Source organism: Podarcis gaigeae, assembly GCF_964106915.1.
Source record: "Podarcis gaigeae genome assembly, chromosome: 2".
Classification (NCBI taxonomy): domain Eukaryota; kingdom Metazoa; phylum Chordata; class Lepidosauria; order Squamata; family Lacertidae; genus Podarcis; species Podarcis gaigeae.
In genome coordinates this window covers 30,798,594-30,812,859 of record NC_139679.1, presented here as the reverse complement: position 1 = coordinate 30,812,859, position 14,266 = coordinate 30,798,594, and the positions used below count along the sequence as shown (strand labels likewise).

At 39.2% G+C, this 14,266-nt stretch overlaps 1 protein-coding gene across 2 annotated transcripts in view; it reads left to right on the top strand.

Moving 5' to 3' along the window:
• Window positions 1-14,266, top strand: part of RPTOR (regulatory associated protein of MTOR complex 1) — a 311,493-nt gene that overhangs the window by 36,705 nt on the left and 260,522 nt on the right. For both annotated transcript variants that reach the window (XM_083727385.1, XM_083727384.1), the window contains exon 3: window positions 796-878. In XM_083727385.1, the coding sequence (XP_083583511.1) occupies window positions 796-878 (83 nt within the window). The remainder of the gene's footprint in view (window positions 1-795; window positions 879-14,266) is intronic.

Genomic DNA, 14,266 nt, shown 5'->3' with positions numbered 1-14,266 from the left:
ATTGTTAGAGAACCTCAAATACAGCTTTTAAAAAGTTTTAAGCGGAGAGCACTGCTGTGTGATGATGGGCATTAGCTTTTCATCTGTGAAAAATCCTCTATTTGAGCTGAGCTCGATGGAAATTAAGGAGATAGCCACCTTGATAACTTTATGCCTACCATGGGAAGACAGCTATGACCTGCTGGTCTCTCCCTCCCTCCCTCTCTCTCTCTCTCTCTCTCTCTCTCTCTCTCTCTCTCTCTCACACACACACACACACACACACACACGTTGTTGCTGTCTAATAACAGTATCAAGAAAAATATACTACATGGCTACATCATAATCTCATTTCACAGAAATCACTTAGAAGGTACCTGCACATTTTACCCCGTGACTTCTTTCTAGGGGGGCTATATACTAGTTTTTGCTTAAGTAAGCTTCCATGGGTGCCATGGCACCTTGCTGGTTGATTACCTCTATTTTAAGGTAGCAGTCCTCAGTTGGCTGGGACAGGGCAAGACTGGTGGAAATGCTAAGCATGTTAGTGTCTCTGCACCAAGCTCCCTTTATATCAGCGTTCTAAAGGAAGCAGCTATCTCATACTCCAGGGCCTTTTATCCAGAATTTATGCAACTTGCCTGGTTTGCTATGTTACATCTTTGGATATTGCACAAGGTTGGTGCAAAGTAACGTTGTGGGCTATAATCTGTATTCAAATACCCTTCCCTCTATACACATTTGGCTGAAGTAGAAATTATGTGAATATTCTTGAGGAACTGATCAAAAGTCTCATGACTCTTTTATGTGTTTTAGATCCTCTGTCAATGGGGCCACAGAAAGCTTTGGAAACTATTGGTGCAAATCTGCAGAAACAGTATGAAAACTGGCAACCAAGGGTAAGTATGATTTTTGTGTTAGAGAGGAGTTCTATGCCTCCTTTTTTCCAATCAACTGTGTGTACTACTTGTACTACATGAAAAAACCCTGGTTTCAGCTTGGAGTATGGAACATCCCTTACATAACTTAATGACCTGCCAATATTCATAACTTGTCTGTCCATTCGTATGGATAGAACCTTGCAAGTTCTCAAAAGCTATTAGGCTTTGGTTGGGTGAATTTACTTTGAAACAGGAATAATTTTCAGTCAAGATTTTTATACTGCCATTTGTATTCAACATGGCTCCCATTGATATAACTTTCTGAGTAGTCGGAATTCAGTAGTTAGTTTCTGTGTAGGTTGGGGTCTTTTCTGCACAATCAGTTTTTTGGTGAATTTCTGCAATCTTGACCGGCTCAACTATGCTGTTTATGACTGTTAGACTTTAGATTTATGGTATGGTAATTGCCAGAAACAGGGATTACACTAGCTTCTTTCCATGGCAATTTGTGTAAAGCCCCCACAGCTTTGGAAGTTTTAATTATGGTAGCAAAATCATGGTCAGTGAGCTTAAAATTGTTGTACCCGTGTGGGCACCTGCTACTTACAAACGTCTTCTCATATGGAAAGATTGTCACCCAGTTCCATTTTTTGGTTGTTGTGCTCCATAAACATTCTATGTCTGAAGCTGGCACATTCCATTTCTGTACGAAATAATAATTTCAAGTAATTCTGTTCATAAATATTCAGGGGGCACAGTCACTCTTTAAGTACAGTGGTACGTGTTATGTAAACTTAATTCGTTCCGGAGGTCTGGTTACGAACTTAATTCGTTCCGTCCTTAACCTGAAACTGTTCTTAACCTGAAGCACCACTTTAGCTAATGGGGCCTCCTGCTGCTGCCGCGCCGCTGGAGCACAATTTCTGTTCCCATCTTGAAGCAAAGTTCTTAACCTGAGGTACTATTTCTGGGTTAGCAGAGTCTGTAACCTGAAGTGTATGTAACCCGAGGTATCACTGTATTGTGACCACATATTGGGGATGGAAGATGTGAGCAGACTTCACATGCTCTGTCTATATCATTTTTCTGGCTTTGGTACATTTTGAAGATTCTTGATACATTGGTGACTTAAATTCAAAATCTTTAGGTTACTTAATTCTGAATCCTGCAGACTGTGCTCATTGATTTTAAATGTACATGCATGGGTTCAAACTACTCTCACCATGCTGGTGTGCGTGTCTGTTGTGTGTGAGTGAACGTCCTGGTGAAAGTACCTGCAAGCTTGGAGCAAAAACTCCTTTGCACAATTAAGACGACACAATAGTTTCTGTATATGGAATGTGTGCTGTGCTTTATCACACATAGTGGTGGTTCAGGTACAAGGCTACAGTAGCTATGAGAACTGATGTACACAATGGTCCCAAGGACCATCAATCCTTTGATCACCCTTGTAACCTGAGTTCCATCTGGGGCCACCCCTGTTGGGCATCAAACTGGAGTATGTCTTTGGCTCTTTTCTTTTCTCTCCTTTGTGTGTGCCAGTTCATGACTTCTTGGTTTGAGGAGCCATGAAAGTATGGTTTGTAACCCATGACCAAATGGGATTAAACTGTTAAATATAGTTTGCTCAAATCAGGAAAATGAATAGGGCATCTCCATGTGTGAGGAAGGCTAAAGGATTGTGTGAGAGGTAGGTTCAATCCAGGCTTGTGAATACAATGCCAAACTATGGTTTGATGTTGCTTCTGAACCCTTGGCTTAGGTTTAAAGCCATTTTACTGTTGAACCTAATTTCGTGTGCATATTCTAGAGGTTTCCACATGCTTGGTGTGTTTTTCTGTGAGTTGCATAAGATTTGGTAGACTATTTTTCTTTTCTTTTAAAAATCTTTATGAAACAAATGTAAAAGAAAATATTCAAAAAAAATAACTGCAAGAAATAATAATAAAAAGGGGGAAATCTTATCTGTAAACTCACAAACCTTTCAAACTCCAAGGCTCTTTTTTATTCCTCCATTTTTCACCTTCAGTATTCTGATCAGTAACTGTGTTTTGGATTTCACATGCATTGTTGATTGTCAAGAGAACTCTTGTGTTTCTATTCTGTTGAACTTACAGTATTATTGTCACATGTGCAAATACAGATAGCAATCTTCTCTGCCTGAAATCTTGATCACTGGACAGCTGTAGGGTATGCTCCAGAATTTTGAAAATCTTCTTAGTATTCTTTTCCTTTCCCAAGCGGAAAGCTCGGATGAGAACTAGCTTGTCCTGGCTATAGCAATACCTTTAGGTAAATTTATTCCTAGTCATTCTACTTTCAAGTGAAATTGGTTACACAGAGACAGGTGGCTGTTTCATCATTAATTTATTTGTTCCCGTATAATTTATAAAATCAATAAGGATAATAAATTGCCACAGCAAACATTTTCTTTGGTAACATGAGCTCAGAGTAGAGAGAGGCAGCATCTCTTTCTGAGCAGTTCAGAATAAAATCTTTGTTGAAGCTGATTAGTTATCAGAACAGATTTAAATATGGATTTAATATCCTTGTGATGGTATGAATATTAAAGCGTGGGATGTGAATTGCTTCAGAAGCGTGCTAAAGTCGGGAGAGAGAGCTACGGGCATTAGCTTTGCGTATAACTTGGCTTCTCTAGTTGAAAAGGATCTTGTGTAGCAGGGTTGACAGTACTTTGACCACAGCCTGGTGAGGAATGAGGGCTCTCTTTGACCATGCATTGACTTCAGAGAATCTCAACACAACAGGGATGAACACCCTGTCCTTACCATGCCCTTTCTAGCCTAGATCTGGGAAGGAAAGTAGGAACTTGTTTACATAGTTTTCCCAGACTATGAGTGTTTGAGGACCGGGACAATCGCAGGGAAACCAAAATGCTTGTTTACAAAGCTATTGTACTACCAACCTTACTGTATGCTTGCGAAACATGGACCACTTATACAGTGGTACCTTGGGTTAAGAACTTAATTTGTTCCGGAGGTCCATTCTTAACTTGAAACTGTTCTTAACCTGAGGTACCACTTTAGCTAATGGGGCCTCCCACCGCTGCCGCGCGATTTCTGTTCTCATCCTGAAGCAAAGTTCTTAAACCGAGGTACTATTTCTGGGTTAGCGGAGTCCGTAACCTGAGGCATCTGTAACCTGAAGCGTCTGTAACCTGAGGTACCACTGTAAATACCATCTACAACTCCTTGAAAGATTCCATCAACGGTGTCTCCAAAAAAATTTATACATCACTTGGGATACCAGTGTACTAATACCAGTGTACTGGAAGAAGCAAAGATCACTAGCGTTGAAGCAATGATTCTTCAACATCAGCTTTGTTGGACTGGTCATGTTGTGCGGATGCCTGATTATCATCTTCCAAAGCAACTACGCTATTCCAAACTTAAAAATGGAAAGCGTAATGTTGGTGGTCAACAAAAGAGGTTTAAAGACTGTCTCAAGACAAATCTTTAAAAATGTAGTATAAACACCCACAATTGGGAAACACTTGCCTGCTAGCAGTACAATTGGAGAACAGCTTTACCAAAGGTGTTATATGGGCTTTGAAGACACTCAAACTCAGGACACAAGACAGAAACATGCTAAGAAGAAGCTCCTACCTGGAAAGCAATGTCCCCACTGTGGAAGGACATGTGGATCCAGAATTGGCCTCCACAGTCACTTATGGACTCATTGTTAAAGCCGTGTTTATGGAAAACAGTCTTACTCAGCTACGAGTGATCGCCGAAGAGGAAGAAGTAACTCAGTGTGTTGTTGCTAGTAAGAATACACCACTCCTGCTTGAGGAAGGGTCACAGTTGCTGGGGAGCACAAATTTTGGATAACTTCCAAGGGTAAATTTGCATGTGTCGTGTTCTGAGCCCTCTCAGTGGCTGCTGTCTTGTTACTGTGATTAAATCTTCATATTAAGGAGATCCTGAGCAAAGAACCACTCTGTGTCAGAACTTAGGAGAGAAGGTTATCGGGATAACTAAGGAATCTGCAAATTAAATTTGCATTATATTGGCATGATTATGTATATTTGCTTGTTTCTTTTCTGCTGCTGATTTAGAATTAAATCCTGTGTTTAGGGAGCGGTGACTTATGCTTCCATTGGCACCTGAATCAGTTTCTAGCAGTTTTAAATTTAAATAATTACAGGATTGGCATCTGGGGCCAACCACCTAATTGTTTATTAAGAATAATTATGTCCTGCCTTTCCAACAGAATGCTGCTCAAGACAGCTAACAATAAAAACAAGCTCATCAAAATACAAGCTGAAATAAAAGCATGAAAAATAACCTTAAAAACAAGCGCCAAGAAAATAAACAGCACAAGTCCAAGTTGTACCACAGCAAGACTCTATGACTGCCTATAGCATGCTTTCTAAAATCTTTGCTGTCTCCTCTGTGTCTGTCTTCCATTTGTGGATGTAAATACAGTAGTGACACCAGATGATTTTTCCAAGATATTTATCAGTTGTCCTGCCAACAGAAAGAAAATGGAACAAAGGAGATTAATCTTTCCGGGGTGTGAGGTTCATAAATGTTATATTAAAAAGTCAGCATAAAGGCATAGCAGCATTTTTCTGATATTCTGCTGACGAAGTATGCATTTTGTTAGAATAAAACCCAAAATCTAAAGAAGCTACAAGAAATTTAGTGTGTTTGTTCACAAAATGTGTTGATGCAAAATCAACAAGCTGAACTAATGTTTTCTTTTGAAGAGATTAAAAATGGACTGCCCTATAAGTGAAATCTTCAACTGTATCAAACAGTTCACCTATTTTGATACCCAAAAGTACAGTGGTACCTCGGGTTAAGAACTTAATTCATTGTGGAGGTCTGTTCTTAACCTGAAACTGTTCTTAACCTGAAGTACCACTTTAGCTAATGGGGCCTTCTGCTGCTGCCATGCCATTGCCGCACGATTTCTGTTCTCATTCATCCTGAAGCAAAGTTCTTAACCCGAAGTACTATTTCTGGGTTAGCGGAGTCTGTAATCTGAAGCGTAGTAACCTGAAGCCCCTGTAACCCGAGGTACCACTTTAGTGCCTTTAGGGAGGACAAAAATATTCCCCCACTAGTTGCTATTTTAGCAGCATTTTATTTAAAACCAGGTCAGTTAACTCCTGCAAATAATAGTTTGTGGGATCATGTGGTGAGGATATAAGGTAAAGGTAAAGGTACCCCTGCCCGTACGGGCCAGTCTAGGAGGCGCCATACATTCAGGTTTGCCTGCGTGGTAGTGACACATGGCCAATTGAGAGCAAGAGCAATGCTTCTTGAATCAGCATCACATTCCCTTTTGTCCCCCTTTGTAGCACCCCACCACCCCCAATCACAGGTTGGATGCCTTTTGCTGCTACTGAAATGTTTTGCAAAAGGTACCCTGTTTTAGTTAAGTCCTAGTTAATTCTTCATACTAGCATTTCCATTCTTCATACTAGCATTTCCATCTTTCAGCATGACAACTTGTTTACTGTAATTGCTTTGAAATTGTTCAGTTATGGCTCAGTTTTGGATTCTTTAATTTTTTGAGGGTTCTTTTTATTTATCTGTATTTTAAGCATAAGAACTAACCACTCTTCACAGTTCTTATCATTTTCTGATGGCCTCCCCCCCGCCAAGAAATAAAAGAGCAAGATGCGCCAGTATATTATTAGTTTCTGTTTTGATGAGTTTGGAAAGTTGCTCGAGGCTGCAGTCTCATACATACTTCCCTGGAAGTGTACCCCACTGAACTCGGCAGGGCATACTTTTGAGTAGACATGTGTGAGATTGTGTTATAGTGATAAAAAATGAAAGCAGAACTGAATAAGCCACTTTTTTTGCATAAGAAGATAAACCATAATAAAATGTTGGTTTCTTCAGTTTTGAAAAGCTCTTGTTGGGTATAATGGAAGTATTGAAGATAAAAGGAAAGGGTTGCTACCTTCTAACTTCCACTCAAATTATTTCTGTCCCGATACAGCAGACCTGGCAATTTCTGCTGGCATATTTGGACAAATATATAGCTAGGAAACGTGATTTCTGTAAATACCTTTGTTGTAAGATTGTTGATTTCCTTAGTGGTAACATCTACGAGAGCATGAAAGGCCACAATGGTTTTTACGAGTAAAATTGCAATGATACCACATTACTGCACATACTGATGAGTCATGCAGTTTCTCATATCCATGCTACGTGCCATTCCAGAGCCCTTCTCTTTTCAGCAGTAAGAAGAATAATGAATCCCGTGGAACGCAGCCTATTGGCTGGCTGACATGAGGCTTTAACACAGCATGTGGAACCTAAGGTATAGTAAAACCTCAGGGCACAACGAAAACAAACGAGTCTCTCTGCTGTTTAATGACAGAGCCCATGGAATTGGGGGAAGAGGGTGGGTTGGGGAGGGGAGTTGGCTTCGGGTAGCAGCAGGTACTCTGCGTGTGGGCAGACCTCATGCTGCCTTGTATAGTTTGTACAAAACATGAGGCAATTACCGAGCTCAGATGTTTTGTGTGCAAGATACTTGGTTCGTAGCGGTAAATCACTGCCCTTTGAAACATTGCAAAGCTGAACACGTACTACTTGATTGCATTCAGCCAGCTTTTGAGTTTTTCCTGCAGTAATAAAGAGAGGTTGCTGGGCTATCTGCAATAAAACAATAGGAGAATGATTGAATCTCCTAGACCTTTGCTGTAAATACTAATAGACCTACTTTGGTTGTGATTCCCCCCACCCCCACCGCCCCCAGACACTTGCTTAAATGGTCAATAAGGCTGAAGAGAACCACATGCCAGGGCACTGAAATAACCAGCCTAGGGACAGAGCTTAGAAATAGTTTATCATGAATGCATGACAAGTATTGATTATTGGAAAATTGCTACTGAGTGTATGAGCTTCGTTGGAATAATTATCCAATAAGATGTGGACTAATGAGGCTTCAGCGTTTAATGCAATCTTGCTTATAGGATTTGTTCAGTAAACACATTAGTTGAAATATCTTCTTGGGCAAGTGTAAAGATTTTAGGAAGTAATTTTGGAGGGAATCTGAGAAACAATGTTGACAGTTTCCAAAACCAACTCTGCTCCATGCTTGAATGGTATGCCTCTTTAGTTTGTAACTACTTACACGTTTTCTAAAAATTAAATATTTTTTCATGTTGCACAGCTATATAAATTCTTGTGCTGCAAGGGTGAAAAACGCTTCAACCTGTTTCATCATGCAGTTAAGTAAGCCATTTCATGCAAGGCTCAAATTATTATTGTTTATTGGGAAGCAGGTATAGAGGCTTACAAAGTTCAAATAAATTAGAGTTCTGCAATCAAGCATGAGAAATATTTCAGTGCGACACAACACACAAATATGAGAGACTATTTAGGAATACTAGTTGCCATTAAGGGGCACTAATATCTGATAATCTTGGTTGAGAAGTTGTATACAGTGGTACCTTGGTTCTGAAACTTAATCCGTTCCGAAAGTCTGTTCCAAAACCAAAGCGTTCCAAAACCAAGGCATACTTTCCCATAGAAAGTAATGCAAAACGGATTAATCCATTACAGACTTTTAAAAACAACACCTAAAACAGTAAATTAACATGAATTTTACTATCTAACGAGACTATTGATCCATAAAATGAAAGCAATAATCAATGTACTGTACTATAAAATAAATAAGACAGTATTGTAGATGATAAAAATTAAAATTACTTTTTTTTCTTACCTGCACTGATGATAGTCATTGTTTGGATGGGGGGCTTTTACCCATTTCCACAGTCACTCAATCAATCAATCAATCAATCATAAAACAAAGAACAACTCACAGTCACAAAAACGGAAAAGCCACACAAACAAAAATGCAAAAAATAGCAAAAACTAAAGACCAAACATAAGCTCCAAATATCACCTCAGAACATTGCAATCGGAAATGGAAGGCTTTGATTACAATGGGGTGGGGGCGCAAATTAGCAGTGCAACAGTGAAAACGGAAGGAAGAAGGCTTTGATTACAATGGGGGGACACAAATTAGCAGCGCAGCAGTGAAAACGGAAGCTCAGGAGCACGTTCAGCTTCCAAAGCAAAGTTTGCAAACCGGACACTGACTTCTAGGTTTGCAGCGTTCGAGTTCCAAATTGTTCGGGAACTAAGCTGTACGAAAACCGAGGTACCACTGTATCCTCATTCCTGTGCAAAAGCCTTTAGAATTGGGAAATGTACAAATAGGCTGAAGTCTGTTCCTCAGAACTAGCTACTTTTATGTCTGAGCAATGGAAATGCAATTGTAAGTAAAGGCCTAAAGCTATGTGACTTTACACTACCATCAAAGAAGCCCACATATTACTGGACTGTGCTTGACCTTACTATATTTTGAGAGGTCTCTTTGTTTTGGTATTTCACATGGCTCACTGTATTTACCTGAATTTTTTGTTTGATCTAAAGAACACTGAAAGGTCATAGGGACATAATTTTAAATAAGGTAGAGAGGACCCATGTGGCTTCAGGGTATTAATTGTGGTAGAGAGCATAGCTTACTTTTTTCATTAGCACTATGATATCTAGAGGTCAAGCAAAGTGCTGAAGTATTTTATGAAACTACTTTTGGTATTGCACTGTTTTTGTGTTCAGGTATGTTTAATATGGAGGATTATGCAGCTCTGTCTACAGAAGATTGATTTGAGGAACAATTTGCAAGAGGAGGAAGCTAGTCTAGTTTAAACTTAATGGGAGTAAATTACTATCGAAAGAGAAGATTGCCAAAGATAAAATAATAATAATAGGAAGTAGATTGGTTTTAATTTATGAAAACTTTCAATGTCCATTTAACAATTTTCTCATAAGAGTCAACAAAATTATTAGCAAACAAGGTTGAAGAGGAATCATCTTTTGGTTATATGAAATCATCAGTCAGGACTGACAGATTCAAAGCAGGTGGATCAATGAGATGACAATACAGTATTTTTCTAGCTATGCTGTACAATATAATATTAATTTAAGCCAGGATGCAGCTCCAGCTCCTATTTGAATGGGGCTCAGCCTTGTAAATGTATGGTAGTAACTAATGAAGCCCCATGTTTAAGAGGCATCGCTTGTTTTTAGGTCAGCTAAAAGCAGGTATGTATGGTTGTACTTGAGCATGAACATAAAATATAGAATTGTATATTTGGGGGTTGTACTTGAGCACTAACATAAAATATAGAATTGTCTTGAGCATTCAGTGGAGTCTAAGAGCACATACCCCTGGTTCAATCCTAGCCATCTTCAGGTAGAACTGGGAAAGAAGCCTGACTGTAACCCCCGAGTACCAATGTCATTCTGTGTAGACAATACGGACAAAGATGGAACCAGTAGTCTTAATATAAGGCAGTTTCCTGTCTTCCCTGACATCCATTTTGATGCCTTTATCCAAGATTACAATATATTGTAGTACAATATATTCTACTAGATTGTAATTGTAGCATTACAATATATTTTACATTTTGTCTCTCTCCCTCTTCTTTGAAATGAGTGCAGAGGTTGCTCAGGGGTTCACACTTTGAATAATTTTGTTCTCCATATATGTAGTTTTTTTGCTCTGATCTCAGCCTTCGAGTTAGGTATCTGATTGCGTTGTGTTTTATGTCTTTCCAGTCTCCCTTAAAAGTGGATGGATAGATTGAGGTTTAACACGTCCTTGAAATGCAGAATATTGTACACACACCAATTTACATTTCAGCATTTCTGTGTTATTTGAGATAAACTGTTTCAACATCTTCTGCATTTTAGAGGCCAGGGCTTCCAGTTGGACTCTAGTCCTATTATTTCTTTCATAGAAATAAACCACTAGTCAACAGAGGCTGTTGATGAAGCTTTATTTTTGGCTTTTGCCAGTTTCGGTGAAGTCCATTCCAAGTCTGCCTTGTTCCTATAATAAATATTTTTTGGATGCAGTCATAATCCATTAGCATCTGTTGTATATATTTGCTGCTTGTTTCACTGGACTGTGGATTGTATTCATTGACCAGATGATGAACATAGCAGTCCGCTACAGCAAGGCAAACATTCATGTGTATTATATATAAATGCTTCTATGTTTGCAGTCTTCTGGTAGTAGTCTTTTAAATCCTGTATACTTGGAAGTTCCATTGAAGTGGGGCCTACTCTTAGATAAAATTTTGGTTTACCCAGTTTGCTTTTTGGGTAAATTGATACAAATTTTGTGTATTCACCGTTGCCTCATTAATGTGGGGAAATAGACTCTTGCTCTTGTCCCTCTAAATGCTAGAATAACCAAATGTCAGAAATAATGAATAAAATAACATATCTTAATTTTAATAGATTAAGCTCTTTTTTGCATCAACATATTTTTGTCAGTGCTGTTGTAAATTGTCTGTACACAGCAGTTTGGTTACATTTTCTGAAAACCATTATGTGTCTGAGGAATTGAGACACTGATTTATCTGAGGAACTGGGAACTTGCTGATTTATTTCCCGTATTGCAACAGTGTAATCGTTTACAAAAGTGTGAAAACAATTCTTGCTCCCATATGCCCCTCCATCTGTAAACAGTCTAGTGCAATAAGAGAGGATGCTTTAGAAGGCATCCACGGGTCAGCTGAGTCTCTTTTTCATGAAAGGTGCTCCTGGAGCAATGGAGTCACATGGGAAATGAAGCACAGGAGCTGCTTGGTACAGTTGTGCTTTTACATGCCAGTGTTTCATTTCCAGTATTCTGGCTTTAGAGAACACCAGCATTTTCTCTGCAGCCAGTTGGAATTGAGTTAGAGCGCCTTGTTCCAAAAAACGTTAGCTCCTCCTTCCATATTTTGGCAGTTTTAGCATGGAACCGTCAACAAAAGCTTCCCTGCTTTAGATCTTTCCCAGGGTCATTGACAGGGAGCCAAATATCATCCCTGACTCTAGTTGTAACGGTTACTTCCTGGCTTCCTTTTCCCCTGGACTCTGAGCTTTCGCCTAGTTCGTGTTGTTTATGTATTTGTGACAAACTGCAAATGAGGTCGTGTAGCCAAAGGCAAAATTGTAGGCTGGATGGCACACAGTTTACATAATTCAGAATCTGGTGTGAAGTACTTTGCAGCATATGCTCATTAAATTTGTATGAAATTAGTCCCCCCCCCCCCCGCTTTTGGTTGATGATTTCACCCACCTCCAATTTCATTTTAACTCCTTATTATCCAGAATATTTTAACTGAATGATTCTATATAAATTCACTAATAGCAGGACTGGCCCACCCATGAGGCAAGGTGAGGCGACTGCCTTAGGTGGCAGGTTTCAAAATGTCTTGGGCCAGCCCTGACGAATAGGTTTAAATATCTCTCTAGCTTTAGCAATCTCCCTTGTATGTCTTTCTGAATATAGGTAAGGTTAATTTTCCACATTCTGGTTTCTGACATTACTAGACCGATTCAGTTCTCCACCCCAAACTCTGTAGCGAGATCCTGGGAAGTGCTTCATACAAAGGGTTGTTCTGATGTCTTGAAGCGTGTGGAGCAAGATGATAAAGATTACTGTGACCATTCTTTACATCCCTGGTGCCCTGAGGCAACAGTTGAAAAGATGTACCACTCCAGAATTTTCCCAAAGAACTTTTGAATCTGATTCCAGTGGTGGTAGTTAACCCAAGCACTGACCAGGAAGGTAATTCCCAGGTCTGCAGTGGCGACAAGGTGTTGTTAATCTAGCATGTGAATGAATGGTGCACAGCAGACCACAGGATGTGCTGAAGACCTACGTATTAATGTAAATGATGAATGGCTGGGCAACTTTTCTTTTGGAGACACTATAGGGATTTTGTCCCTCTTTTAATAAACTGAAACTGTATTCAGAAGTTGAATTTCCCTCTGGCAATGGAAAAAGTTTGAGACCTATTTATTACAAAGATTATCTAGCAGCTCCAAGAGCAAAGATTTAAAAATATCCTTAGTTTGTGATTTTATAACTAGGCTTGGAATATATGCGCCAGCTTCTTGTTTGTCAGGGCTGACAGTGTGTGTATGTGTGAGTGGGTGGGTGACTAAATTAAGTGAACAGAACTTTTGTTTTTTTTGAAATTCACTCCTTGTTTTTGGTTCAGCAGTTTCTAGAGTTCTTCATTTGTTTCTTTAGAACCGGAAAATATTATGGGGCATTTCATTATTTTATTGCTAATTGTTATAATGCAGTTGAGCAATCAGATTTCCTTTTTGTTAAGGTGGCCTGAACAATTTTTAAAATTCAGCAGCAGCAGTAAAATTTTGTGTGGCTCATAATTATATTGGTTAGTTACTTGTCTTTTATTTGCTAGCTTTTAAAGCATTGAAATAGCTGCTATTGGTGGTTATGGGCATTTAGAATGGTAAAAAAGCAGGGGCTCCTAAAAATCTGTGCAAGATCTTATCAATAATAAAGGAGGGTTAGGCTTTTAAAAAATACTTGGCACTACGGAAGTGGGCTTTGAGATCGATGTTTCCTTGTTGGAGACAATTCAAAGTCGAACACACAACTATGCTACTAAGTATTCTTCTTCTTTGGCAATCAGTTGTAGCCGAGTAATATTGTCTTCCGCAAACACGTTTTTAACAATGAGTCCATAAGTGACTGTGGAGGCCAATTCTGGATCCACACTTCCTTCCACAGTGGGGACATCATAGCTTGCATTTTGCACCACCACCATCTTACTTGTATACTACCTTTCTCTGGTAAACCACGCTTAAGGTGACTCACAACATCACAATGGTTGCATAATTCAATAGGGGTGCAAGACACAACAAAATTTAAATAGTCATGGTAGGCTAATGAAAACATCTACTTCAGGTGGCGCAATGGGTCAGTGTATCTGGCTGCTAACCAGAAGGTTTGTGGTTCACATCGTCCACCCAAGAATGGTTGTGGTGTGAGCAGGATATTTTCATTGCAGGGGATTGGACTTGACGATCCTCAAGGTCCCATCTCTACAATTTATATTAATAAATAAACAACAAAGTTAAACAATTCATAATGCGGTACAACAATAAAAATGCAAAACCATAATCCAGATAGTAACAAAAATAATGCATCTCAAAAAATAGATCTTAACTGTATCAGCAACCCCTGAACAATACGCCCCTCACCCCTGGTAGTCATCCTGCTGTCGCTTCAGACACACACACTCGTAAATCTTTAGGATTGTTACATCATCTGAATGTGTGGCTTGACCTATTTTCAGATATAGGTTTCATGCTGCCACTGCAAAGTATGTAGAAAGGGAATGGACTGTCCAGAGCTGAAAAGCCAATCCCATCTGTGCCTTGGTTTGTTCTATGGTGTGGTGCTGGCTACTTTTAAGTGGTAGACGTCATATCCTTGATTTTGGAGGAGGGTGGCTAAAAATAAGTGTTTCAGAATAAATAATTTTGATTAGAATTTTTAAAAAGTGTTGCATCCAATAGTGTTTGAAAGTA